A 24,776-nucleotide genomic window follows, 5' to 3' on the forward strand; every position below is an offset into this window, starting at 1 on the left:
GTTAAATATAGCACAGGGAGCCCCTCCTGCTGATTGGGATCCACAGGTCACAACACCTCACTAAACCCCACACTGCAACTGTAATCCCTAGTCTCATCCCTTTGTTCAGGCACTCAGAAAGCTTGCCCCAATTTACCTCCCAAACCTTTACAAATGTCTGAATTCCACTGATCTTTCTGGGCCCCCATGTGTGTACTAAGAACCAGACTGAAGCTATAAGGACAGGGAGCATGTGTGGTCTTCCACACATGCTCCCTGCCCACAAGAGGCCCTTGTTCTGCTTTTGAGTTAGTTGCTGATCCAGCCATTTGACCAAAGAGGCTGGAAGTAGAACTGCCGAGTCTGGCCCCACTCCACGGAGCTGCCCGGCACCCTTACTGGATCGGTCCTTGTTTTTTGGCCCAACCCACCTCAGGTGTCAGGTGCCTTCCCTCGAGCAGTGGCTCACTACTGTGGTCATTCTTACTGGGTGGATGGAAACTGGCTGCTCAGCATTCTGAGCGGCCCCGAGGCTGATGCAAAATCCATGGCGCCTCGTCTTGGAATCCTCCAGCCTCTAGAGCTATGGACTCCTACCCAGGAAAAATGAGCATGCGCACACATACACAATCTTACAGCCTGTTTCAGGAAGGCTGTGTGGACTGTGCACCATCCACTCTCCATGGTTAAGAAGTGCACGCTCGCCTTTATCCGGCATGCTACCTGGTTAGGCTAAGCCAAGGTTTCCCAACCTCAGCACTACTGACATTTTGGCATGGATAGTTCTATGGGGGGCAGAGCTGTCCTGTGCACTGTAGGATGTTGAGCAGCATCCCTGACTTCCACCCACTAGATGCCAGTAGCAGCCCCCACTGTGACAACCAAAAATGTCTCCAGACATTGTCAAATGTCCCCTGTGGGACAAAGATGCCGGTGGCTCAGAACCCCTGGGTTAAGCTGTTGAGACATCCTGCACGGTGACAGGTCAGTTTCCCTTCAGAGCCCCTGTTCCCAGCAGGAGATCCCCCCCCAGGGCACACACTACCCATATGTGGTGGTCCCAGTACCTTTTCTGCACGATGAGGTTGATGTTTCGCAGGGCCACGTACTGCAGCTCCGGCTCGGCCGACAGCAGTGTGACCAGGGGCGGGGCCAGCTTCTTGAGCAGCGTGCCGTAGTAGTCCAGGTCCTTGGACAACATCTCCATGAACTTCATCAGCACCTTCACGGCAGACAACACTACAGCGGAGTTGGCGTGGGAGAGCCTGGGGGTGACCCGCTCACAGATGCTGCGGTCCATTCCGAGAGGGACAAATAGCAGAGACAAGCAAGGGGAAACACCCTGTTTTTAGTTATCAAGATAGCATGTCTTCTGTAGGAGGAAGACCTAGCTCCTGGTTCTGTTTCCTGCTAACTGACCCCAAGCAGGTTAAAACCACTCTGAGCCTCAAGTTTCCTCATCTAAAAAAATGGAGATGATGATGCCAACTTCACACGGTTGCTGGGGGCTTAAATGAGACAATGCATGTACAGCACTGAGCACAGTGCCTGGCAGTCAGTAAACACTGGATGAATGTCAACTCACTCCCTTCTGTTGTAAGGGCATTCAAAAGGGGCAGGATACCATGTTGGTTAGGACCAAGAGTCACGGGAGACCCAGCTGGGTGACCTAGGTGATTTCTTCCACCTCCCTAGGCCAGAGTTTCCCTACCTGTAAAACGGGGACAATGACGGCGCTGCCTTCACAGACTTTCTTTAAAGATTATCTAATGCGTAGGAAGCACCCAGCAGAGCCTCAGGCACCCAGTAAGAATTCAACGAGTGGTGGCTCTCATGCTGTCCACCTCTTTCCTCAGCCCGCAGTGACCTAGATCTCTCTGTCAGCTCCCAGGTCAGGCCCTGGCTTCTGTTCTGTGCCCTCAGAGAGCAGTGAGCTGACTGCCCGAAGCAACACCACTGCCAACCTGGCTCTGTATCTGAGGATGGTCTGTGGGGCAAGGCCTGGAAAGAAGCCCCCCGGAGGCCTGGGGCCAGCTCATGGTTGGAGCCTCCCACCCCGGGGCCCGGTGAGGCCGGCAAGCAAGGGCAGCCTCTTACCTCTGGGCCTCCCGGTCGTCCTTGGGTGTGTAGTTGGCCAGGCAGTCCAGGATGAAGATCTGGCCCCACTCGGTGCACTCGTTCAGGGCCGTCAGCAGCTTGTTAATGGACTGCGGGTTCAGGTCGAGCAGGTTGCTGCTGGGGTGAGACTCGGCAATCTCCGAGAGGGCAGCCACTGCGTTTGCCACCACCTGGTTGAGAGGGTGGAAGGGGCAGAGGCTGCGACGCTGCTCTCAGGCCAGGGAGGCAGTGAGGCTAATGATGTTGGCCAGTCAGAGCTCAAACATCCTGAAAGGAATATGACCTGAAGGGCAGGGTCTGGAGCACCGAGACCCACTCCAAGCACGCACCCTACTGACTCCTCTGTAAGCTGAAACTAAAGTCAGTGCACCCGCCAATAAAGAAAAACACAAAACAAGAAAGATCTAGCTCCAAGTTCCTACAAAAAATAGCGCTCCCTGCTACCTAACACGCAGTACCGCTCTACCAGTTACAGCAGCTCACTGTGGGAACTGACAACTGTGCTTCTCAGAGCTAGAAGGTTCCTCCTGCAGAGCCCCTCGGGGGCTGGAGGGGCTAGAGCACAGAGGGGTTGCCAGGTGAAGCTCTGGGCCTGCAACCCAGTTCCACCAGAGCAGTTGTTTTCATGTGTGTTCTGCGTGGTTTTCAACTTTCCCGTAACCAAGCAGTGCTCCCATGGCCATTGCCATACTGGCCACTCGGCACCCGCGTGTGATCAGTGTTTCAGAGAGACACAGAATGAGACGTCTCGGCCAGGTGGGTTGTACATTTCATTTTAAACATGGCCCTACCGAACTGTTCTCCAAACTGCTGCCATCACCAGCTGTGAGGAGACCAGCTCCCCTCCCAGCTGTGTTCTGGTGCCCTGTCCTCCAGGCTACACTACTTCAAGGGTGATTCTCTACAACCCTGCAAAGAAGTGGGGAAAGGGAGAAGTACCTCACATTCAGAGCTCTCTGACAGTCTTGGTGAGAGGACGGTGACAATGACAGTGACTGGAAGGGGAAGGAGGGTACTAGTCTTGGGTGCACACCCACTGTATGCCAGGCACATTACCTTAATGGCTTAAGCCTCCCAACACCCCCGGCAGCCATGCAGAATTAGATCCATCTTACTGATGAAGAAAAGAGGACTCTGGAAGGTTAGGCAGGATGCCCGAGGTCACACAGCTCCTTAGAGAGGGCTGTACAGAGAAGGGAATCCAGGTCTAGCTCACTCCAAAGATGGCGCCCAAACCACTGCGGGTAGGAAAACAGCTAGCCCACCCCGCAGGGCTCTGACTTCCAAGAACTGGGGCTGCCTGGTGGAGGGTCAAGCAGAGGTCTTCCCAAGCAACCCTGGAGGTGGTGGAGGTGGCAGGGTGGGTGGCAGAGACTTACCATGGGGTTAGAGTCAGAGATGAGGTCTTTAAGGGTATCCAGGAAGCCCTGGTCCTCTACCAGCTGGGCATTGATGTCGTGGAGCTTGGCCACGCACACGGCCGCCGTCTTGCGCACATATGGGTCCTCGTCCTTCAGGCACTTCCGGAGTGGCTCGCACAGGTACTCTGTGATCTTGTCAACGCGGATGCAGCCCATGGTCCGCACAGCCAGGGCCCGGATCAGGGGGTTGGGGTCCTCACAGTCCTGAGGGAAACCAGCCATTGGCCGGGGGCAGGGGCGAACTGAGCAACATTAGACAGCTGTTGTGGGATCTCCCACCGACTGCGGCCAACAGCACCAAAAGTAAGTGCCATGTGTGGGCACGTAGCATCTGCCAGATACCAGGCTTTGCACTGTTCCCTGTGATCCTCACAGCAGACACACAATACTGTTCCCATTTCACAGGTGAGGGAGCTGAGGCCCTCAGGAAGGTCGGGAGCTCACCCGGTCACAGAGCAGAGCCACAATTCAAGCCGCGTCCACCTAGCACCACAACCCTCAATCTTCCCACTGGGCCACAGAACCCTCATTCACCCACATCTAAGCATCGACAGGGCTGGGGAGCTAAGGTTTTTTTTTTTTTTTTTTTTTTTTTGGGAGCTAAGGTTTTAAAGGTGCACAGAGCTGACAACATAAGTCCCTGTTTCTCCTCAATCTGGAGGACAGAACATGCAGAAAGGAGCGAAGTCTAGAAGGGCAATACGGAAGCCCTCAGACACATGCTGCATCCTGATCTGGCAAATGACACAGGGCCATGGCTCACCCCAGGGCACACCGGGATCAAAAGGCCTGGGGCTACCTCACATGGAATGAGTTAGCAGGGTCTGTAGCATCAGATTTTCTGGAGACAACGGGAGCCCTCTGCTGGAGGAAGAGGCCCCCAGGCTGGGAGTCAGACGGCCTGGAAAGGATCCTCCGTGTTTCTACCCAGGGCTGTAGCGCCCCACCCCGGGAGACTGAGGGGAGATGGAGCAGAGAGCACCCCAGCCCCACACCAAGCTTCTACTTACCTTCACAAAGGTGTTGACGGCCATGATGGCCATGTCAGGCTGACTCTTGGCATAGTTCATCAAGTACAGGTACACCAGCTTCTTCAGTTCCAGGTTGTCCGTCTGCATACAGTTCACCACGTCGGGGAAGAGGGCACTGGAAGGTCAAAGCAGCGTCAATGTGGGAAAGGTGAAAAAAAAAGAAGAGGAAGACTTTTCAGGCAGCTAATGGGGGCTGGGGAGGAGGGTGAGTGGGAAGGAGGGAAGGAAAATATAACAGGACTTCTTAGTAAAAGGCAGGGCAACAGCTCCATTACCGTGAACATCTGTTGGTAGAAATGGAATTCCAAAGGGTGACTTTAAAAGCAAAAAAGTCCTCTGTTCTTTACACAGGGTTCAAACATGAGCTCTAGAGCCCATCTGACCTGGCTCAAACCCAGCTCTGCCTCTTGCTGGCTGAATCAAGTTGGGAAAATTCTTTTATCCCCAGTTTCAGCTTCCTCATTTGCAAGAAAGATATAACAAAACCCCATTTCACAGGGCCCTTGTGATAATTGAAAGAGACAACATACTTAAGGTATCTAGTCCTTGACATCTAGGAGGTGCTACAGAAATGAAAATGATTGTTTTTCCTTCTCTGATACTTGACATGGCCGCTTATATTGGGCTGCTGGTTGCAGAGGGCTTAGGGGAGCAGGGGTGGGCTGGGCTGCAGTCACTACAAGGCACCCACTAAGAACCAGCCCGTGTGTACAGAGCACACGCTACACGCCAGGCTTGGTGCTAGGGGCTTTACATAATGATCTCGTTTAACAGCCCTGAGAAGTCAGTGGATTACCCCCACTTTACGGAAGACAATACTGAGGTTCACAAATATCAAACAATTGCCTAAGGCACCAGGTCTGAGTCCAAAGCCCGTGCTCAGGACCGCTGTTATACTGGGCAGAACCCTTCCCAACATGGTACCCCACAGTCCCAGGGTCACAGGCCCCTTGACATGTGAAATATGGTTAGTGGTCAATTTTCTGTCTCTGGAATTATCTATCACATCCCTTCTCAATTTTCGTGATTTTATGGGCAAGGACCCGGTAACATAGACTTAAGAGGTCAAAGCGAATTTCCTGAGCCCCAACAGGCAGGAGAGTCCAGTCAGTGCTGAAGCTGATGCATCACCTTGGAAGACGACGAACCAGGAAGGGGGGGGAGCTGAGAGGCCTGACTTGCTCTTTTGGGCCCGTTACATCAGCACAACAAGCCCATTTGAGATGACAGAGGTGCCTCCTCTGTGACAGGGGTGTTCTGGTTGAAGGAAAGCAGCTTTGTCCTGGGAAGAATCTGTCTTGGAAGGAGGCCCAGTTTTCCAGCAGACGCCTGATTCCCTTGCCGCTGTGTCCTCAGCAGGTTTCTCTGCAGAACTATTTCTACTGTGTGCTGTCAGGAGGCCCCTTGCTGAGCATGGCAATGGGACAGGGAAATCCATGGAGAAGTCTGGAGCTGTGGGTTCCTGCTGAGGGATCCAGATGGGGAGCTGCTCCACGTGAGCACCCAGGCCTATGAGGCACAGGACTGGGCACCAAAGGGGCCCAAACGAGAGGGAATGGGGGAAAGCACCCTGGGTCTGGATTTCAGAAGGGCTGAGCATGAGTCCAGTTCCGCCATTAACCACGTGCCCATGGGGCAGTCATTGTTTCTGGTTTCTTTGGAAGGAAAAATATCCTTACCTACAGTATGGGAATTGCCAGGAAAACATTTAAAAGTGTTTTGCTGACTCTCAAACACTGTGCAAGTGTTAAGTTGTCATAGAACCCAGCTCCTGTACTTGGGGACTCAACAATGTGGTGGGCAGGTAAGCACAAGTATACATAAGAAGAGGACAGTCTACAATTAGTGCCAGGCGACAGGAACACAGCAAATGCTGCATGTTCAGGGTAGTCAGCTGGCATGATGAGGGAGGCAGCAGTGTAAATGGACAAGGGGAAGGGACGTTCCAGGCTGGGGAGATGCATGAGCAAAGGAGTGGCCACAATTCAACATGTGATCTGCTCTGGCAACAGATGCACACCAGATACACCAGGCTGCAAACTGACAACAAATTTAACAAGCCCAACGTGCAGGTGTGTTTTACTTGCACAGTGTTTATTTGTTTGTTTAGTATTATCTGGCAATTTTTTTTTTTTTTTTGGCCACACCACATGGCTTGTGGGATTGTAGTTCCCTGACCAGGGATTGAACCCGGGGCCACAGCAGTGAAAGCGCCAAGTCTTAACCACTGGACTGCCAGGGAATTCCCTCATCTGGCAATCTAAAACAAGGAGATTTAAAATGAAAAATCCAGATTCCCTGTTCTTTTTAAAAACCAAAAGACCTGGTCCCACTGGGGTCATTTTCCCCAGCAGGCAGCATCCTCTGGAGTTTCTGACAGGGCTCACAGCACATCCACTGCATTGCCTGTTGCTTTTTCGGCCCAGCCCACTTCACTTGCTCCATTACTGCCTGACCCCATCAACATTTGAGCACATGACCCCTCTGCAAACAAAACCTTCTATTTGGAAAGATCTGTGAAGGGAGCTACACCAGGGGAGACATGGGTCCCTAGGGATACCTTTAAGGAGGGACTGAACTGGACCCAAACTCAAAAGCTTCCCTCTGTCAGCTGCCTCCAGCTGCCAGCCGGCCTACTCCTGCACACCTGACGTCTTTGCCCACGGTCATGGACGCAATCACTTTCTTCACCGCCTCCTTCTTCTTCTCCTTCTTGTCACTGTTCAGCTCTGCCTTCAGCTCGAAGATCTCCCCTAAAAAAGGAGGCAGCATGAGTGATCCATTTCCACTCTGCCAAGGGGCGATTCCCAGTCCCCAACTTCCAAAAGAATGGGAGGGAGGCAGGGAAGACACTCTGTGCTGCCCGCTGAAGGCAGCTTCAGGCCCTGGCCCTGGGTGGGCAGGCAGCAAGGGAAACAACTCTGAATTACCAGGATGGAAGGTTGGAGATCACGTGAGATTGAGGGGAGAGGAGCCATGGAAGCTACAGAGGTTCTGAGGGAGACAAAAAGTGTGCTGCCAGGTCCTGCTCAGCCAGATGGCTAAAAACATGCCGAGGGAAGCAAAGCTCTCCTCAGCCACCCTCACCCAAAGCCCTCAAAGCAGCGTGGGATGGAACCTGGGGACCTAAAGTTTGAGGGAAAAGGGCAGGATTTGCTCAGTTTCAACACATAGGCTTTTCCTGTTTTCCTAGAGCTTCGAGTTAAAAGAGCTCACTCAGGGTTTCACTTCCTGAGCCACAAGTGGTTGCTCGGCTCTGAAAATGAGAATTCAGCTGTCCCACGAGGGCTCTAGCACTTAATAAACTGTTCTTAAGAACTTGATGATCTAGAAAAAGCAAACGAGGAAGTAGGACTGTTCAGGGCCCTGCCATGGAGAGGTAGTCAGGGGCCTGATAACCCCAATAACAGGTTAAGAGGGCAGATGCTGGAGTGAGACAGGCCTCCTGCCCTCAAACCAGCTGCAGCCAGCCTTTCCTGAGCCTTTCTCTAAGCCAGGCACCTCCCTAACTTCTTCCCACACCTTTTCTCATTGCATCCTCACAACAACTCCACACTTGCCCCCATTTTGCAGATGAGCAAATGGAGGCTAGAAGAGGTTCAGGAACTTGCCCAAGGACACAGCCATGAGGAGGAAGGCTAAGATTCAAAACCAGGTCTGCCAGCTCCAAAGCCCATGTGCTCTGGCCGACCCAGGACATTCACCCTGCTTCTCTGAAATCATTTCCTTGTCTGTACGCTCTGCCTTGCCTGGGGCCTTGACTCTTCTCATGTAATAGATGCAAAACACTCGACTCAGTGCCTTGCACTCAGTGGCCTGCATTAAAGGTGGTCGCTATTATTACTAATTTACCACGTGAACCTCTGTCTTGGCTCCCTCTTTTGTAGGAGAGTCCCAGGCTTCCCTCTCAAGTTACTTGGGTTGGGGGTGAAGCAGAAACTATCATGTGGGGGGAAGTGCTAGAAGAAGTTCTAGATGGATTTACAGTGAAAAAAAGAAAACTAACAGGGTTTTTCTGTTTTGTTCTTTTTTAAAAAATTTTTTTAATGACTGAGCAATGTGGTGTTCAGCAAAGAACTTGAGATGAGAGACCATAAGCAGGTTAAATAAGAACAATCATGCAGCACAGCCCGGGCAAGGCCACACTGAGGATATTGCTCAACAGAGCCAGAAGGAATCTGCAGACCTTGCAGTTCAAATCCAAGGCTCTGGAGAGCTGAAGGAACACACGCCCTTCTCCTCCAAGAGACTAAGGGGGCTGTGTCCCTGCTATGGGATCCAACAGACCATGTGACTGACCCTGGGCCTTGCTGCTGGGCTGCCCCTGCTTTGTTTGAGGTGTTCGGCCAGATTCAGTACAACCGGCAGTCAATTGATGGATCTAGTCCCGAGTCACCTTGGCCCCAAGAAGGCTAGTGGGGTGATCCTGGGATCTGCCTGCTTCAGAAATGCCTCCTTCCTATAATGTGCCCGAAATCCAACCAGTCACCAAGCCTACCTCCTCAATCACATACGAGGCATCCAATTCTATCCCCAACACCCTCGCCTTCCTCCCCAGCTCAGGCAGCATCATCTCTCATGCGAACTGTGGTTCTGGTCTCCCTGCCTCCCCACAACCTCACCCACTTCGATCCTTGATTAGAATCTGCCTCTGACCTCCCTCTGCCTAAAACCATCAATGATGTCAAATTTGGTCCCAGACATTTCTCTAGACATTCTCCTCAAAAGAAAACCCATAAAAAAAACCCCACTACTGACACCCCAGTTTACTTGGCACTGTTCACCCACTCTGACCTGGCTCGCCAGGCCCCACACACCTCTCCAACCTTTCTTCCATCACACTCTTCATAACTTGTGCCTAGGCTTTCCTTTCCCTGATGGACCTGGGCCAGCACTCACTCTGCCCCCATTTATCTGTCTAGCTCCACCCCAGCCCTCCCACGGGCCCTGCCCCTCCCTTATCACAGCACCCACTGCCCTTTAGAGTGATTACTATTTAATAAACTGTCCTCTCAGGCTTCCCTGGTGGCTCACTGGATAAGAATCTGCCTGCCAATGCAGGGGACACAGGTTTGATCCCTGGTCCGGGAAGATCCCACAGGCCGCGGAACAACTAAGCCCGTGCGCCACAACTACTGAGCCTGTGCTCTAGAGCCCGCTCACCACAACTTCTGAAGTCCGTGCGCCTAGAGCCCGTGCTCCACAAGAGAAGCCACCACAATGAGAAGCCCGCGCACTGCAACGAAGAGGAGTCTCCGCTCGCCACAACAAGAGAAAGCCCGCGTGCAGCAATGAAGACCCAACACAGCCAAAAATAAATAAATAAAATAAAAAAATTTTTAAATCAAAATAAATAGATAAATAAATAAATAAACTGTCCTCTCTGCCCAAGGACAAGCAAAGCCAGGTCAGAGACTCCATTTGTCTCCTCCGCTGCACATGGAAGAGACACAGGAAAACTGGCTGGACTGAGAAATGAACCACCTGATGAGGGGACTGCAGGTCCTGGCTCAGCTGACCCAACAACAAACTCTCCTCATCTGGTCAGCAGGCGAGAGTTAATCTCACTTGGAGGGAAGGAAGGAGGAAGGAAGGGCCAGCCAGAAAGATGCTTACAGGGTTAAAGCGCATTTGTCAGCCACTACAACAAACTCCATTTCCCGAAAAGCAAAATCAACAGTAATACCCAAACAATACAAGACTAGCTTAGCAAATTTTGATGCAGCAACTCAACAGACTGAGTCTTCAGAACTGTGGGAAAACGTTTATGATAATGTCAGATGAAAAACAGGATATAAACTCTGACTTCAACCACGTAAAACATATGCCCAACGATAAGGACCAAACATGCACAGATACCACTGTGCCGTTGCTGACAGGATTGTGTGCTTTCTTTCCTCTGGGCAGTGGGGCATCATTTTTAACAATTTAAAGCCACGGGGAACAAAAGAGGGCTTTTTTCTATATTTGGAGCTAATGCTTTTTCCTTCTGGAATTCTGAAAGAAGTAGTCATACTTCTTACACCATCCACAGTTCAAATTTCCGGATCCACAAGGTTCAAAATGCTCTCGGTGATTCTTGCCACTTGCTTCCAGGCCTCTATGCGCCCTCACCCCCCACTACCACAGGGAGCAAGCAGAAGGGTCGGGCAAGGAAAGAGGAGGATAAGACCCCACAATGGGGATGTCCCTGGTGGCGCAGTGGTTAAGAATCCGCCTGCCAGTGCAGGGGACACGGGTTTGAACCCTGGTCCGGGAAGATCCCACATGCCACAGAGCAGCTAAGCCCGTGCGCCACAACTACTGAGCCTGCGTTCTAGAGCCCGCGAGCCACAACTACTGAGCCCACGAGCCACAGCTACTGAGCCCACATGCCATGACTACTGAAGCCCACACGCCTAGAGCCCGTGCTCTGCAACAAGAGAAGCCACTGCAATGAGAAGCCCGTGCACTGCAATGAAAAGTAGCCCCTGCCTGCCGCAACTAGAGAAAGCCCGTGTGCAGCAACGAAGACCAAAGGCAGCCAAAAAAAAAAAAAAAGACCCCACAATGAAACAAACAGTACCTTTCTTGGTTGTGGTGAAATATTTTGAGTCCGTCATTTTGGTCCCTTATCTGTGGCCAGACTCTGCAAGACAGAAAAGAGGTGACTTGCCCTTGTGTTCCATTCCATTTTCATTTCACAAGAGGGGAGAGGGATCCAGTGCATGCCTGGTGAGGGGAGATAGCGTCTCATCTCTTTACTGGGCAAATGAACTGTTAGATAATGGCTGATTAGATTTTTGGAGGGTAATTCCGAAGGATCTATCAAATTTTAAAATGTGCATATTCTTTGACCCAGCGATTTTACTTCTAGGAATCTCTCCCACAGAAATATCTGCACACGATAAAAGGGTTTTATATCCTGCAGCACTGTCCATAACAATGTACCACTGGAAATAACTTAAATGTCCATCAATAGGGAATGGCTCAATACTTTGGAAGAGTCCACAGATTAAAAAGCACTGAACAATCATGGTTACAGCAGCCCCTCTGTGGTGCTCACTCTGCCCAGCACTAAGTGCTTCTCACTCATGAACTCATTGAAGCCTCATCACAGCCTCATGGAAGTACTATCACTATCATTGCCTATATAGTCAAAGGAGCTTGGAAAATGCCAAGGTTAAAAAGCTGGAGAGATTTCTTCTCTACCCAACTTTTCCAAGCTTCTCTAAACAGTGATAGGCAATATTCATCTCTAGAGAGGGCTAGAAACTACACACTGCAGACTCTACAGCACTCCCCAAATCTAACTGGCCAGTTTTCTCAAAGCATCTCTCAGGACACCTCCTAGGGTAAAACTCACACTGTGAAGTACTGGTCTAAGGCAACAGGGCAAAGAAAATACCAAGGCCCTCTTGTTCATTCAACAATTTGCTGAGCATTTACTATGTAACTTCAATAGTTCTTCTTGGTCAACAGATGAGAGATAAAAGAAGCTACACAAGAGCCAAGTACCCTGGATGCATGGCAGAGGCTTCAGGGGTTGTTCTAACATTTATTAAGAAGCTATCATTTACTGAACCCCTATTAAAGCTTTACACACTTTATCTCATTTAATTCTACCAATAAAGTAATTGCTTTTACCCCCTTTTTAGATGAGGAAACTAAGGCTCAGGGATGTTAAGTAACTTGCCCAAGGTCACATGGCTTGTAAGTGGCTGGACTGAGAGACAATTTCAGGTCCATCTGAGCTCAGGACCTGTGCTCTAGAGAGGAGGGAATTCTGCTTCCCCATCTGAGAGAAAGGACAGAACCCTGAGAGTGGCTTAAGGATTCAGTCCAAAAAGCCATGAGACTTTCAACTTCCAGTCCTACCTATAGTTTCACATGGTACAGAAAACCACACAACCCAAAGAACAGACATTTGAATGGAGAAAACTCACTCACTTGGTCCCTTCTGTTGCCTCTATAAAAGAGACTCAAACATGTAAGCCATTAATATCTTCTTCCAATTCACTGCTATCGGTGGGGGGAGATTAAGGTTACTCTTGGGATGGATGTGAGGAGTCAAGGGACATCTCAAAAGTCTCTGGAGGGGCTTCCCTAGTGGTGCAGTGGTTAAGAATCCACCTGCCAATGCAGGGGACATGGGTTCAAACCCTGGTCCGGGAAGATCCCACAGTTGCCGCAGAGCAACTAAGCCAGTGCACCACTACTACTGAGCCTGAGCTCTAGAGCCCACGAGCCATAACTAATGAAGCCCGTGCGCCTAGAGCCCGTGCTCCACAACAAGAAAAGCCACCGCAATGAGAAGCCCATGCACTGCAACGAAGAGCAGCCCCTGCTCGCCACAACTAGAGAAAGCCCATACGCAGCAACGAAGACCCAACACAGCCAAAAATAAATAAATAAAGTAAATTTATTAAAAAAAAAAAAATCTCTGGAAACAATGGCAACACAGCTCCCCTGCAGCCCAACTGTATTTTTCCAGTTTAAGCCTGTATTTATGGCAGGATGGCAATAGGGCTGTTTCCCAACTGAGGTGCCTGCCCATAGGTTTTGTTTCAGTAACCAACAGGGAACCAATAAGTACTGCCTCAGGGCTGCCTTAAAGCCTTTGTGGATCCCATTAGGATAAAGGAATAAAGGCTTCGCTGACAAAAGTATAAAGAAAAAGACACAATTCCACATTCCTTTTATTTGTCAGGTTGAAAAGGGATGATGGCACTTTTCTGTGGGAGCTCTGGGAAAGAGCAGAAGAGACCCCTGTGTCTGCTGATGCCAGTGCTGCTGCGGGGCCACTAACTGCCAGTCTCGGCAGCGGGAGTCAGGGCTGCAGACAGATCCCCAAAGGCAAGGACCCAAGTCGGCCTGGTCCACAGCTGCATCCATCCTCCACACAAGCATGGCCAGAGTTGTCAACAGTTGTTGAAAGAAATGAAAAGTTGCCACTGAAAAGCCCAGGGACCCTCAGCCTGCTCTCCGACAGCTGTGAGGTAACTATATAAGCATTTGTTTCCTACCGGAGTTTACATACATTAAAAATAATTTCATTTTGAGCACAGAGAAAGCCATTTTCTCAGAGAAACCTCACCAACCTAGAGGTTCTTTGTGGAGCTGTGAGAATGAGCAGGTAAAGAAGACAATGGCATGTCTGTCACACAATAAAAGGCTGTATGGCTTCAGAAGTCACAGGCCTGAGAGCATAACCAGAGGTATCCAGAATAGGAGAGTACCTTGGGTTTCCCAAGGTTAAATTTAGTTGAAGAGGAATCAATGAAGGCAAGAAGGGCTAAATATCACAGGCCAAAAGAATCACAGAAAGTAACGTACAAACCCCTCCAACGTTAAATCTAGAAGGAAATCAAAGTGAACAAAGCAAAAACTACCTTAGATGTCCAACTTCAGCACTGCCCAGAAATTCTTCCTTCTCTGGTAGAGGAGGGTGTCACGGGCTTTCCCCTCATCTGCAGGCACAACACAACATCCAAGGGCCCTGAATTCCCAGAACACAGCCTGGCAGATCTGTGTTGGATGCAACCACCCAGATGGAGGAAAGGGTGGGAAAATTTCTCTTTGGGGGATTGAAAAAAGCAAGAGACCTTCAGGGTCAGCTAGTGAAGCCACCACAGCTGCTGATGCCCCTACAGCTGGAGCTTTTGATGACACTCTTCCTTTTACAGGTGCTAAGCAACTACTCACAAACTTAAACCACCACACGGTGTGACGGCTGGCGCTGGTGGCCTCTTTCCTCCGCAGTATCTATTTCGCATATCCCTCTGCAGAGGGCCCAGTGGGACTGCTGATGCAGAAACTGTATCCCTCTGAAGTTGTTTCATATACAGGAAATTAAGGTAGAGGAGGAAGGAGAAGATGGGGAGAAATGAAAATGCTTTTGCAAAGCCACCCCAGAGCACCGATTAAAAAACCTCACCTCACCATGAAAGATCACCAGCACCATGTGGATCTACTGAGGGTGGCTATCTCCTCATGTTCTTTCACCGCAGTTGCCTAGGGTATCAGCGCAAGAGAGATTTTTCATTCTCTCTGCAGGAATGGAAAAAACCCTACAGTTCAGTCAGACTTTGAACTCAGACTTGCAGATGCCACAGGAAAGACTGGTGCTTTTCTTGGCCCTGCTCTCAGCCGTCGCTATGCATTGTATCCCTGCTAATGGAGGCCACAGGGGCCAAGACTCTGACCATGTACATGAGCCACAATTGAAAGCAAGCAGCCAATTTAGGCGAGAAAAAGCTTAGGGTTTGGATTCCATCTTTGGAAGTGGCAGAGCGCATTAAAAAAAGCAGTAATTGGAGGGAATTTTTGTTTCAGAAGCTGCTCTGGCCAATGTGATGAGTCACTTCTGCTAAGGATACAGCATTCTATGCTGGGATACCCCTCAGTTTCAGTATTTACAGGCCAAGGAATGCCTGAAGGGGATGGCACTGTCCAAATTCAAAGCGGGGCACACCTGGGACCAGTTTGTCTTTGAGGAGACACTGCCGCTGTCCCCACCTCTGTCCTCCCTCCCCACATCCATTCTCAGTAGATGACTCTGATGCCACAATCCCAGGGCCAGTTCCTGTTAATCTCACTTTTTTCTTGGTTTTAAATCCTATTGACAGGGCTGCTTCCCTTGTCACTAGGTGTAAAGAAATGAACTGAGTAATAAGGCCTGAAACAGAGTAGTTTTCTCTTATGTTTTCTAGAATTATAAAGAAGTCCTTGATGAGAATCACTGACATACTGGCCAGGGACAAAGATGTAATATAATTTAAGAGTGGAAAAATGAGGCCTTAGGAAGAAAAGGAAAGGAAAAAACTCATAAAATAATATTGTCAGTTAAAGACTTTGAATTTTAGCAACTGGAGTTAGGGTTGGGTTTAAGAAAAAGTCCTCAACACTTTTTAAATTTTTGAGTCATCAAAAATCTAAATGTAATTTTATAACCAGGAGATTAAAAATATCTTTGTGTTTTAAGCTAATAAAATGAATTTAAACCTATTAAAAAATACATTAAGGGACTTCCCTGGTGGTCCAGTGGTTAAGACTCCGTGCTCCCAGTGCAGGAGGCATGGGTTAGATCCCTGGCTGGGGAACTAGGATCCCGCAAACCGCACAGCGCCACCAAAAACAAAAAAAAAAATTGAGAAAATATTGAGGGACTTCCCAGTGGTGCAGTGGTTAGGAATACGCCTGCCAATGAAGGGGACACGGGTTCGATCCCTGGTCCGGGAGGATCCCACATGCCGCAGACCAACTGAGCCTGTGCACCACAACTACTGAGCCTGCGCTCTAGAGCCTGTGTGCCACAACTACTGAGCCCACATGCCACAACTCCTGAGGCCCGCGTGCCTGGAGCCCATGCTCCGCAATGGGAGAGGCCACCGCAGTGAAAGGCCTGCGCACAGCAACGAGGAGTGGCCCCTGCTTGCCGCAACTGGAGAAAGCCCGCGCACAGCAACGAAGACCCAACGCAACCAAGATCAATAAATTAATTAATTTTTTAAAAAAGAAAATACTGAATATATTTCAACTTTTCTCCAAGGTCTCAAACTTGCTAATAATAATTAACTGAAGAATACTGAGCTGAGGCTACAGTTTACTTCAGCTCTACAATTCAACTTCATCTCTTAAAAATGGGGAATTCAGGGACTTCCCTGGTGGCACAGTGGTTAAGAATCCACCTGCCAACGCAGGGGACACGGGTTTGAGCCCTGGTCCAGGAAGATCCCACATGAGGTGGAGCAACTAAGCCCATGCGCCACAACTACTGAGCCTGCACTCTAGAGCCTGCAAGCCACAAATACTGAAGCCCGTGCGCCTAGAGTCCGTGCTCCACAACAAGAGAAGCCACCGCAATGAGAAACCCGCGCACCCAACGAAGAGTAGCCCCCGCCCGCCGCTACTAGAGAAAGCCCGTGCACAGCAACGAAGACCCAAAGCAGCCAAAGATAAATAAAAAAATAAATTTAAAAAAAAATGGGGAATTCACCACTGACAGGGGACAATGTGAGAATGAAAGACACTGACAACTGCAAACATAAACATCGTAAATATGAAATTACAGAATAAGCAGAAGAGGCAAAATTAACCTATAGTGACAGAAATCTGATCAGTGGATGCTTCTAGGTGGGAAGGACTGATTTATGTGTGGGTGAAAGAACTCTAGGGGTGACGGAAATGATCTGTATTTTGATGCAGATACTGGCCAAACTGTACACATAAGAGCTGAGCATTTCACTTGGTGCAAATTAAACAAACATTAATTTTTTTTTTTTGAATAACAAAATAGAACCCAATGCTGGAGAAGAAAAATAGAGCACTGTATAATCCAAAGGAAATAAAGCCTTTCTGAGTATGACATAAAATCAAGAAGTCTTAAAAGATCTATGAATTCAATTATATAATAATCAAGTTTGCCTGCATGGCCAAAACCAATAAAAACCAAACGACGTACAAAACAAAAGAAACACACACACACAAAAAGTTGCATCACATCACAAAAGCTTATTTTCCTTAATACATAAAAAGTGACTACAAAGAGAAGAATGGCGAAGGATGTGACCCATTCATAGAAAATGAAATACAACGGTTTAGGCTTCCTTGTAAGAGAAATGGAAATTAAAATTACAATGAAATACCATCCATCAGCTAGTGGATTGGTAAAAGCCCAGAAGTCTGCTAACGCTCCTTGTTGGTGTTGATGTGGGGAAACAGATACCCTCATATGATGCTAGTGACAGTCTAAATTGCTACAACTTCTATAGTAATTTGGCAACAGCAGCTACCAAAATTGCAAAGGTACTTACCCACTGACCTAGCAATTCTGCTTCCAGGAGTTTCTTCTATATGTATAAAACTATGTAGATACAGTTACTCATGTGGCATCCTTTATAATAGCAAAACATTGTAAACACCTTAAATGTCCTCCCACAGAGGACTGACTGGTTTAAAAAATTACGGCACTACATACAGACATGGGGAATACTGTGCAATCATGAAAAAGAATGAGGCAGTTCTACATGTACTTGTATGCAACACTCTGTAAGCTATTAAGTGATAAAAAGCAAGATGAAAAACTATATGTAGTATACTACCATTTCTATTAAAAATTAAAATATTAATAAAACATAAATACCAAGTGTTTGCAAATGCATGGACTATCCTTGAAAGGGTAAATAAGAAAAGTGGACAGTGGTTTCCTCAAGAAAGGAAGCTGGATTACCAATGGTTGGGGTAAGAGACTGACCCTTCATCATTTACCTTTGTCTATCTTGGGAATTTTATATCCTATGCATGTATCATCTCTTTTAAACATAATGCAGTTTAGAAAACAATGGTGCATCTAATTCAAAACACTATCCCCACCCCCGGGCTCCTCCTTCAGTCTCTGCTCAAACACCATTGCCCCAGAGGACCCCTCTCCAGACCCAGAGAGGCAGAAGCCTCCTCGACATTTGAGTCAATCATACTGTGGACTTCTCCATAGCCCTCCTCACAACTCTAATTTAGGATCTTTCCTGTTTAATGCTGTCAACCCAGTGACTGGCACAATGTCTGACATATTCCACGAGTTCACCAAATGTTTGCTGGCAAAATGAAAGGACAGGTTCCCAGAGAAGCTAGAAAACCAAGGGCCCATAACAGATCAAAACAATAGGACTCCCTGATGAGTGCCAGACAGCAACAACTGGGCAAACCGGGAACATGAGGCTTTGCAGCTAACTTTCCACAAACACGGCACGGCTGATCCAATGCCAAGATGGCTGCCAGGAATTCTAGCTTTGCTACCAACAGCTGTGTGACCCTGGGCAAATACCCCCCATCTCTGGGCCTTCCTTTCTCCAATTGTCAAACAAGAGAATTCAACCAGATCAATGGCTTTTCAAGCCCCACCCGTCACCCCGTTGTTAAATTGTTTAAAATAAAAGTGCAACTGCTCTGATTGAAGTAAGGGTGAGGGCCCAGAGCCTGACTCATTTCACTATGCCCACTTTTCCCCCTCCTCACCGGGGGCCCTTCAGACACCCCATAGTTCCATAGAACAAAGTTTGAAAACAAAGTTTAAAGGACAAGATCCCTCCTGCATCTCATGTTCTATGATTCCTTGCTAGAGGTGGAATCCACTTCCTCACCAGAGTGTTCTTCCTGGGTATCAAACAAGAGAAAATGGAGCATGATCATTCACAGAGCATGACAGAAAACGTTTCCAAGGGGACAAAAAAGAAAACAAATTCAGAATGCAGCCAGGGCCAGCAAACCTCATTAGGTCTTCAGTAGAAGGGAAAACAGTAAGAAGCCAAGCAATTCCCCAAATGGCCAGACAATGGCCAGGGAGAGGGCTTTTCTAGTCTCAGGGCAGTGGTTCATGTCAGAGCAGCCCATACTCTGCAGTCGGACGAGAAGCATGAAGTTGGCAGCACCAGCAGAGTGGACCACACGCCATCGGCATCCAGTGATGGAACCAGGGAGACTATAGGTGTAGTGAGACCAGCCAGAGAAGTTGAGGAAATGAAACGGGGAGAGAGACATCTGACAAGGTCTGATCCAGCTCCCAAGACCCATCTCTGAATTCAAGGATATCCGGGCAGGGAAAACTGATCCTTAAAAGTCTGTGTTGAAAAAAAAAAAAAAAAAAGTCTGTGTTGGTGGCTTCCAACTTCAGTGCTGAAATTCACTGTTAAACCCTTGCCTGATGAATAGCTTTCAGAAACCTGCTCAAGGACAGTCAAGACTAAGCTAGAGGGACTTCCCTGGTGGCGCAGTGGTTAAGAATCCACCTGCAATGCAGGGGACACGGGTTCGAGCCCTGGTCCAGGAAGATCCCACATGCTGTGGAGCAACTAAGCCTGTGGGCCACAACTACTGAGCCTGCGCTCTAGAGCCCGCGAGCCACAACTACTGAGCCCGTGTGCCACAACTACTGAAGCCCATGTGCCTAGAGCCTGTGCTCCGCAACAAGAGAAGCCCTCAATGAGAAGCCTGCGCACCACAATGAAGAGAAGCTCCCGCTCGCCGCAACTAGAGAAAGTCCACGCGCAGCAATGAAGACCCAACACAGAGAAAAATAAAATAAATAAATAGAAAAAAAAGAGGAAAAGGTCCTCACAAGTTAAGTACTAAAGTTCACATTACAGACAGGTAAACAGGTAAGGCCACCTTGAAGACTAAAAGGTGAGTCAGCAGTAGAGAAACCAGATTTCAGACTTCCTCTCTGAGACAATGTGGTCACCAAACTCAGATAGGCTCTTTCAAGCCAGTTCAATTACTACGAGAAAATAAGCTGTATTCTTCTTTGGGCTTGGCACAAGATTTGAAACAAAGGTGGCAGTGGAAGTGGTAATGACAGATGGATATGCGCTATGGGCCAGAAACTACGTAAAGAGCTTTACAGTAATCTGTGAAGAAGGTATTGATAATATCCCAAGTTTATATATAAGGAAACTGAAGCCCAGAGAGGTCAAGGCATTTGTCTGGAGTCACACAGCTAGAAAATGGTAGCGCCAACACACTCTACTCTTGCCCCATAATGAGGTCACACATGTCCCACTGTGTCCAGTGAGGCAGCTCCTCGTCTCTGAGGAAACCCTGGCAGAAACACACACTCTAGGCTAAATGGTATGTGAAGTATGTTGCCACACATCCCTGCCGAGTCCCTCGAAGGTTGAATTACAGGTTATTTTAGGGCCAGCCTATCCAGTTTGGACAGGAGGAACGTCAAGTTTGGTAATGTGCCGCCTAGTGAAAGCCTGTCTGGATGAGATCACCCAGTTATGGGTCTCCTGGGATTTGGAGGAAAACTGATTAATCAAAGTCAATCTTCTGAGACCCACTAGCAATTAAAGTCTCAAAATGAAAAGGAACTAAAGGCAAGCAAATGGTACATGCAAATGTTCTTCTATCAGCACTGAGTCTCTAGGACTGAATTCTAGCATCAAGGGCCAGTTCTCGACTAATCTACAAGCAGTAATGCGTGGAAAGATCTGCTGCCAAGGAAAAGTTCCTTAAAAACGAAATACTAGGGACTTCCCTGGTGGCGCATTGGTTAAGAATCTGCCTGCCAATGCAAGGGACACAGGTTCGCGCCCTGGTCTGGGAAGATCCCACATGCCGCGGAGCAACTAAGCCCGTGCGCCACAACTACTGAGACTGCGCTCTGGAGCCTGCGAGCCATAACTACTGAAGCCCGCACCGCTAGAGCCCTGCTCTGCAACAAGAGAAGCCACTGCAATAAGAAGCCTGCGCACCGCAATGAAGAGTAGCCCCTGCTCGCCACAACTAGAGAAAGCCTGGGCACGGCAATGAAGACCCAACACAGCCAAAAATAAATAAATAAATAAATAAACGAAATAATAGGGGCTTCTTCTGAACAATCCTTAAATCAATGAAGATGAGGAAACAGAGGCCAAAGACTACAGAACTAGGCTCCTGAGACCTCAGTTTTCCCACCTATACATTGGGAACACTTTCTGAAAATCTGTCACATTTTGGATATAGCATGTTTAACAGTGTGGAGCACCGTCGGCTCCAAGCCTGCAACTGCACCCCACACAGGAGCTCACACACAGTAGACAAAGAACAATCTTTTCCTGATGGCTCCTACAGATTCAGAGGGCAGGTGAAGGACTTCAGGGGAACAGCAGAGTAATTATGCCCTCCAAATGACTGCCACCAAAGCTCTGAGGAAGAGACTTTGAGATGGGTGGAGCATCAAAGGAAGCCCTCTTGGATTAAAAGGGGCTTGGCTGGACATGAAAAGATGTGTCGGATTTGGAAAGGGTGGGGCGAAGGTGACATGGAGAAGACCCACAAGATGTCAGCATTAACAGGGAGTGAATTGAGAATAACTAAACCAACACAAACATTGGCTGGGGCACAGGTTCTGTGCTAAGTAATTTAAAGCCCCTGTGTCATTTAATTCTCCAGTAACCTATTTAAAAATGAGGAGTTAGAGATGCTGAGAGAGGAGTGACATATCCAAGGCCAAAACAAGCACACATATTTAGGAGTCTGTGAGACCCCTGCTTGGCTGAAGGCAAGATCATGGCAGGGAAAGGAGCAGATGAGGTTAGTCAGGGAAGGATGGGATTCAAAGACAGCCTTGGATTCCAGGGTGAGTTGGACCCTGCCAGCAGAAGATGTAGTGATCTTATCAAATGACAAGTCTCATGCTAACAAGCATTTGATGCTACTGATCACTCCATCCTCCCTGAAACATTTTCTTCCCTTGGATTCCAGGATGCCATGCTCTCTACTTTCCCTTCTACCCCACTGTCTAGTCTCCTTTGTTCCTCCTCCTCTCCCTCTCCTTCAACACCTGGAGTGCCCCAGGGCTCAGGCCTGGTTCCTCTGCCCTTTCCCAGAGGCCCTCTTCCCTCCTCCAGCTGCTTGCTTCATCCAGTGTCATGCCTTTAAGCACCATCTATGCGCTGACAACTCACAACTTTACATCCCCAGGCCCAACCTCTCCTCTGAACTCCCAGCTCATATATTCAAACTGCCTGATATCACTGGAATGTCTATATGGCTAACAGGCAGCTCAAACTTAAAATGATAAAAACTACCACTTGCTTCCTCCTATCCCCCAACTGACTCATCCTGCAGTCTTCATTATCCAGTTATTACCAAAACCATCTTTGACAGGTTCTCAGGCCCAAAACCTCAGTTACCCTTGATAATACACTCTCTCTCATATCACACATCTAATCCATCAGCAATTCCTGTCGGGCCTACCTCAAAATGAATTCAGAGTCCATGAAGGGGCTTCTCACCAGCTCTATCACTACCACCTGGCCCCAGGCCATCATCCCCTCCCACTGAGATTGCTACCAAAGCTGCTTCCACACTGCACCTGACAACCCATCCTGGCAACAGCCAGAATGGTCCTATGACAGTCTAAATCAGACAATGGCATCCCTTTGCTCAAAATCCCCCAATGGTTCCCTGTCTCACTCAGAGTAAAAGCCAAAGTCCCTACCATGGCCTCATGGCCCACAAAGCCCTGGATGAGATGCATACCGCCTTCTGTCTCTCACACACACACCCTCCCTGTCATTATCTCTTTCAAACTTCTTCCACTGTTCTCCCCATCACTCCCTCAGTTCCAGCCATATGGGCCTCTTTGCTGATCCTGGAACACAACAGGCATGTTTCAACCCCAGGGCCTTTGAACATGCTGTTCACTTTGCCAAGCAGGCTCTTTCTCTAGACGGTCTCATGGCTCAGCTCCTCATCTTTTTTTCCCCCCTCCAGTTTTATTGAGATATAATTGACATACAGCACTGTATAAGTTTAAGGTGTACAGCATAATGATTTGACTTTCAAACATCATGAAATTATCACAATAAGTTTAGTGAACATCCATCATCTCATATAAATAAAACAGAAAAAAAAATTTTTTCCTTGTGATGAGAAATCTAACAGTTTACTCTCGACAACTTTCATACACAACATACAGCAGTGTTAATTATATTTATCATGTTGTGCATTACATTCCTAATACTTATGTATCTTTTAACTGGGAGTTTGTACCTTTTGACTGCCTTCATTCAATTCCCCTTCCCCCAACCCCCACCTCTGGTAACCACAAATCTTATCTCTTTCTCTATAAGTTTGTTTGTTTTTTCAAGTATAACTGACCTACAACACTATGTTAGTTCCTTTTACACAACATAGTGATTCGATATTTATACATATTTCCAAGTGATCACCATGATAAGTCTAGTTATATGTCACCATACAGATATTACATAGTTATGGACTATATTCTCCACGCTGTACACTTCATACCTGTGACTCATTTATTTTGTAACTGGAAGTTTGTACCTCTTAATCTCCCGCACCTGTTTCTTTCCTCCCCCCCCCACCCCAGTCCCTCACCTCTTTTTTTTTTTTTTTTAAATATCTTTATTGGAGTATAATTGCTTTACAATGGTGTGTTAGTTTCTGCTTTATAACAAAGTGAACCAGCTACACTTATACATATATCCCCATATCTCCTCCCTCTTGCGTCTCCCTCCCACCCTCCTTATCCCACCCTCCCTATCCCACCCCTCTAGGTGGTCACAAAGCACCGAGCTGATCTCCCTGTGCTATGCAGTTGCTTCCCACTAGCTATCTATTTTACATTTGGTAGTGTATGTATCCCTCACCTCTTTCATGGCTTGGCTCAAATGTCACCTTCTCACTGAGGTCTCCTCCGACCACTTTATTTAAAATTATACACGCCCCCAACAAATCCCCCACACTTCCTATCCTTCTTTCCTCTTTTTGTTTTTTCCTCTAAGTACTTATCACCAACATAGGATAAAACACTTATCTATTTTTTTCCCCTCCATAATGAAATTCCATAAGGACAAGGATTTTGTTCATTTTGTTCCCTACCGTATTCCTAGCTCCTAGACTGGTACCTGGCAAGTAGTAGGTGCTCAGTAAATATTTAAATGACTGGTGCTCAATCCTCCTCTTGGGGAAATTTCATGTTTTGTAAACCAACCTCAGCTAGAGAGCAGCTTCCCAATGTTGATTTCATGGGGTTTGCCAGGGTCAGAGCTACATCTATTCTGGTTGTCAAGCTGTTTTGAAATTGAGACTGCCAAACACCCTAGCCCATTTTACAGACAGTAAATGGAAGGTAAGTAAATAAATGATAAGAGAGAGAAGAAACGGCAAAGGGTAGAAGGTCAGGTGGCAACATCTCCAATGGGAGAAATGTTCAGGCCACTTCCTTCAGATCACCATCAGATCACTATCCCTGGCCCTGGGCATCAGCTCAGAGTGATCAGAGCTGCAGGAAGTGGGGAAACAAATTGCTGGGGGAGGTGTGCAGAGGGGGCTCTGACACAGGCTATGATGTGAGCTCAGCTAGGCCCTTCCTTCCGCCTATAACCCTCCAGGCCCACAGGCCTTCTGTGCTCCTCTAGTTGCCAAGCTCTTCACTGCCTTCATACTTGCTGATCCTTCTGCCTGGATTATCTCTCCAGCTTCTAGACTTATCCTTCAAATCTCAGCTTAGGTGACATCACTTCAAAGATACCATCCTTGCACGCACTAAGTAGGTATTTTTCTGTCCTCATAGCCCAGTACTCCTATTCACATATTTACTGAGCCATAAATAGGTCTATATGCTGGGGATGAAGCAGTGAATTAAACAGACAAAAACCTTTCCCTTCATAGAGCTTACATCCTAACGGCAGACTGTGACTATAAGCAAGATAAATAAGTAACATATATAGTATCTCAG

General features: G+C 48.0%; 1 protein-coding gene across 3 annotated transcripts in view; it reads right to left on the reverse strand.

Moving 5' to 3' along the window:
* AP1B1 (adaptor related protein complex 1 subunit beta 1) overlaps positions 1 to 24,776 on the reverse strand; it is a 51,807-nt gene that overhangs the window by 21,759 nt on the left and 5,272 nt on the right. For 2 of the 3 annotated variants that reach the window (XM_082418540.1, XM_082418539.1), the window contains exons 2-7: positions 11,115 to 11,177; positions 7,197 to 7,302; positions 4,529 to 4,664; positions 3,477 to 3,722; positions 2,077 to 2,267; positions 1,047 to 1,268 (exon numbers count right to left, since the gene is read on the reverse strand). In XM_082418540.1, the coding sequence (XP_082274666.1) occupies positions 1,047 to 1,268; positions 2,077 to 2,267; positions 3,477 to 3,722; positions 4,529 to 4,664; positions 7,197 to 7,302; positions 11,115 to 11,151 (938 nt within the window). In that variant the 5' untranslated portion in view covers positions 11,152 to 11,177. The remainder of the gene's footprint in view (positions 1 to 1,046; positions 1,269 to 2,076; positions 2,268 to 3,476; positions 3,723 to 4,528; positions 4,665 to 7,196; positions 7,303 to 11,114; positions 11,178 to 24,776) is intronic. The other variant, XM_082418541.1, reaches the window with a different exon arrangement.

Source organism: Balaenoptera physalus (assembly GCF_965194825.1).
Source record: "Balaenoptera physalus genome assembly, chromosome: 12".
Classification (NCBI taxonomy): domain Eukaryota; kingdom Metazoa; phylum Chordata; class Mammalia; order Artiodactyla; family Balaenopteridae; genus Balaenoptera; species Balaenoptera physalus.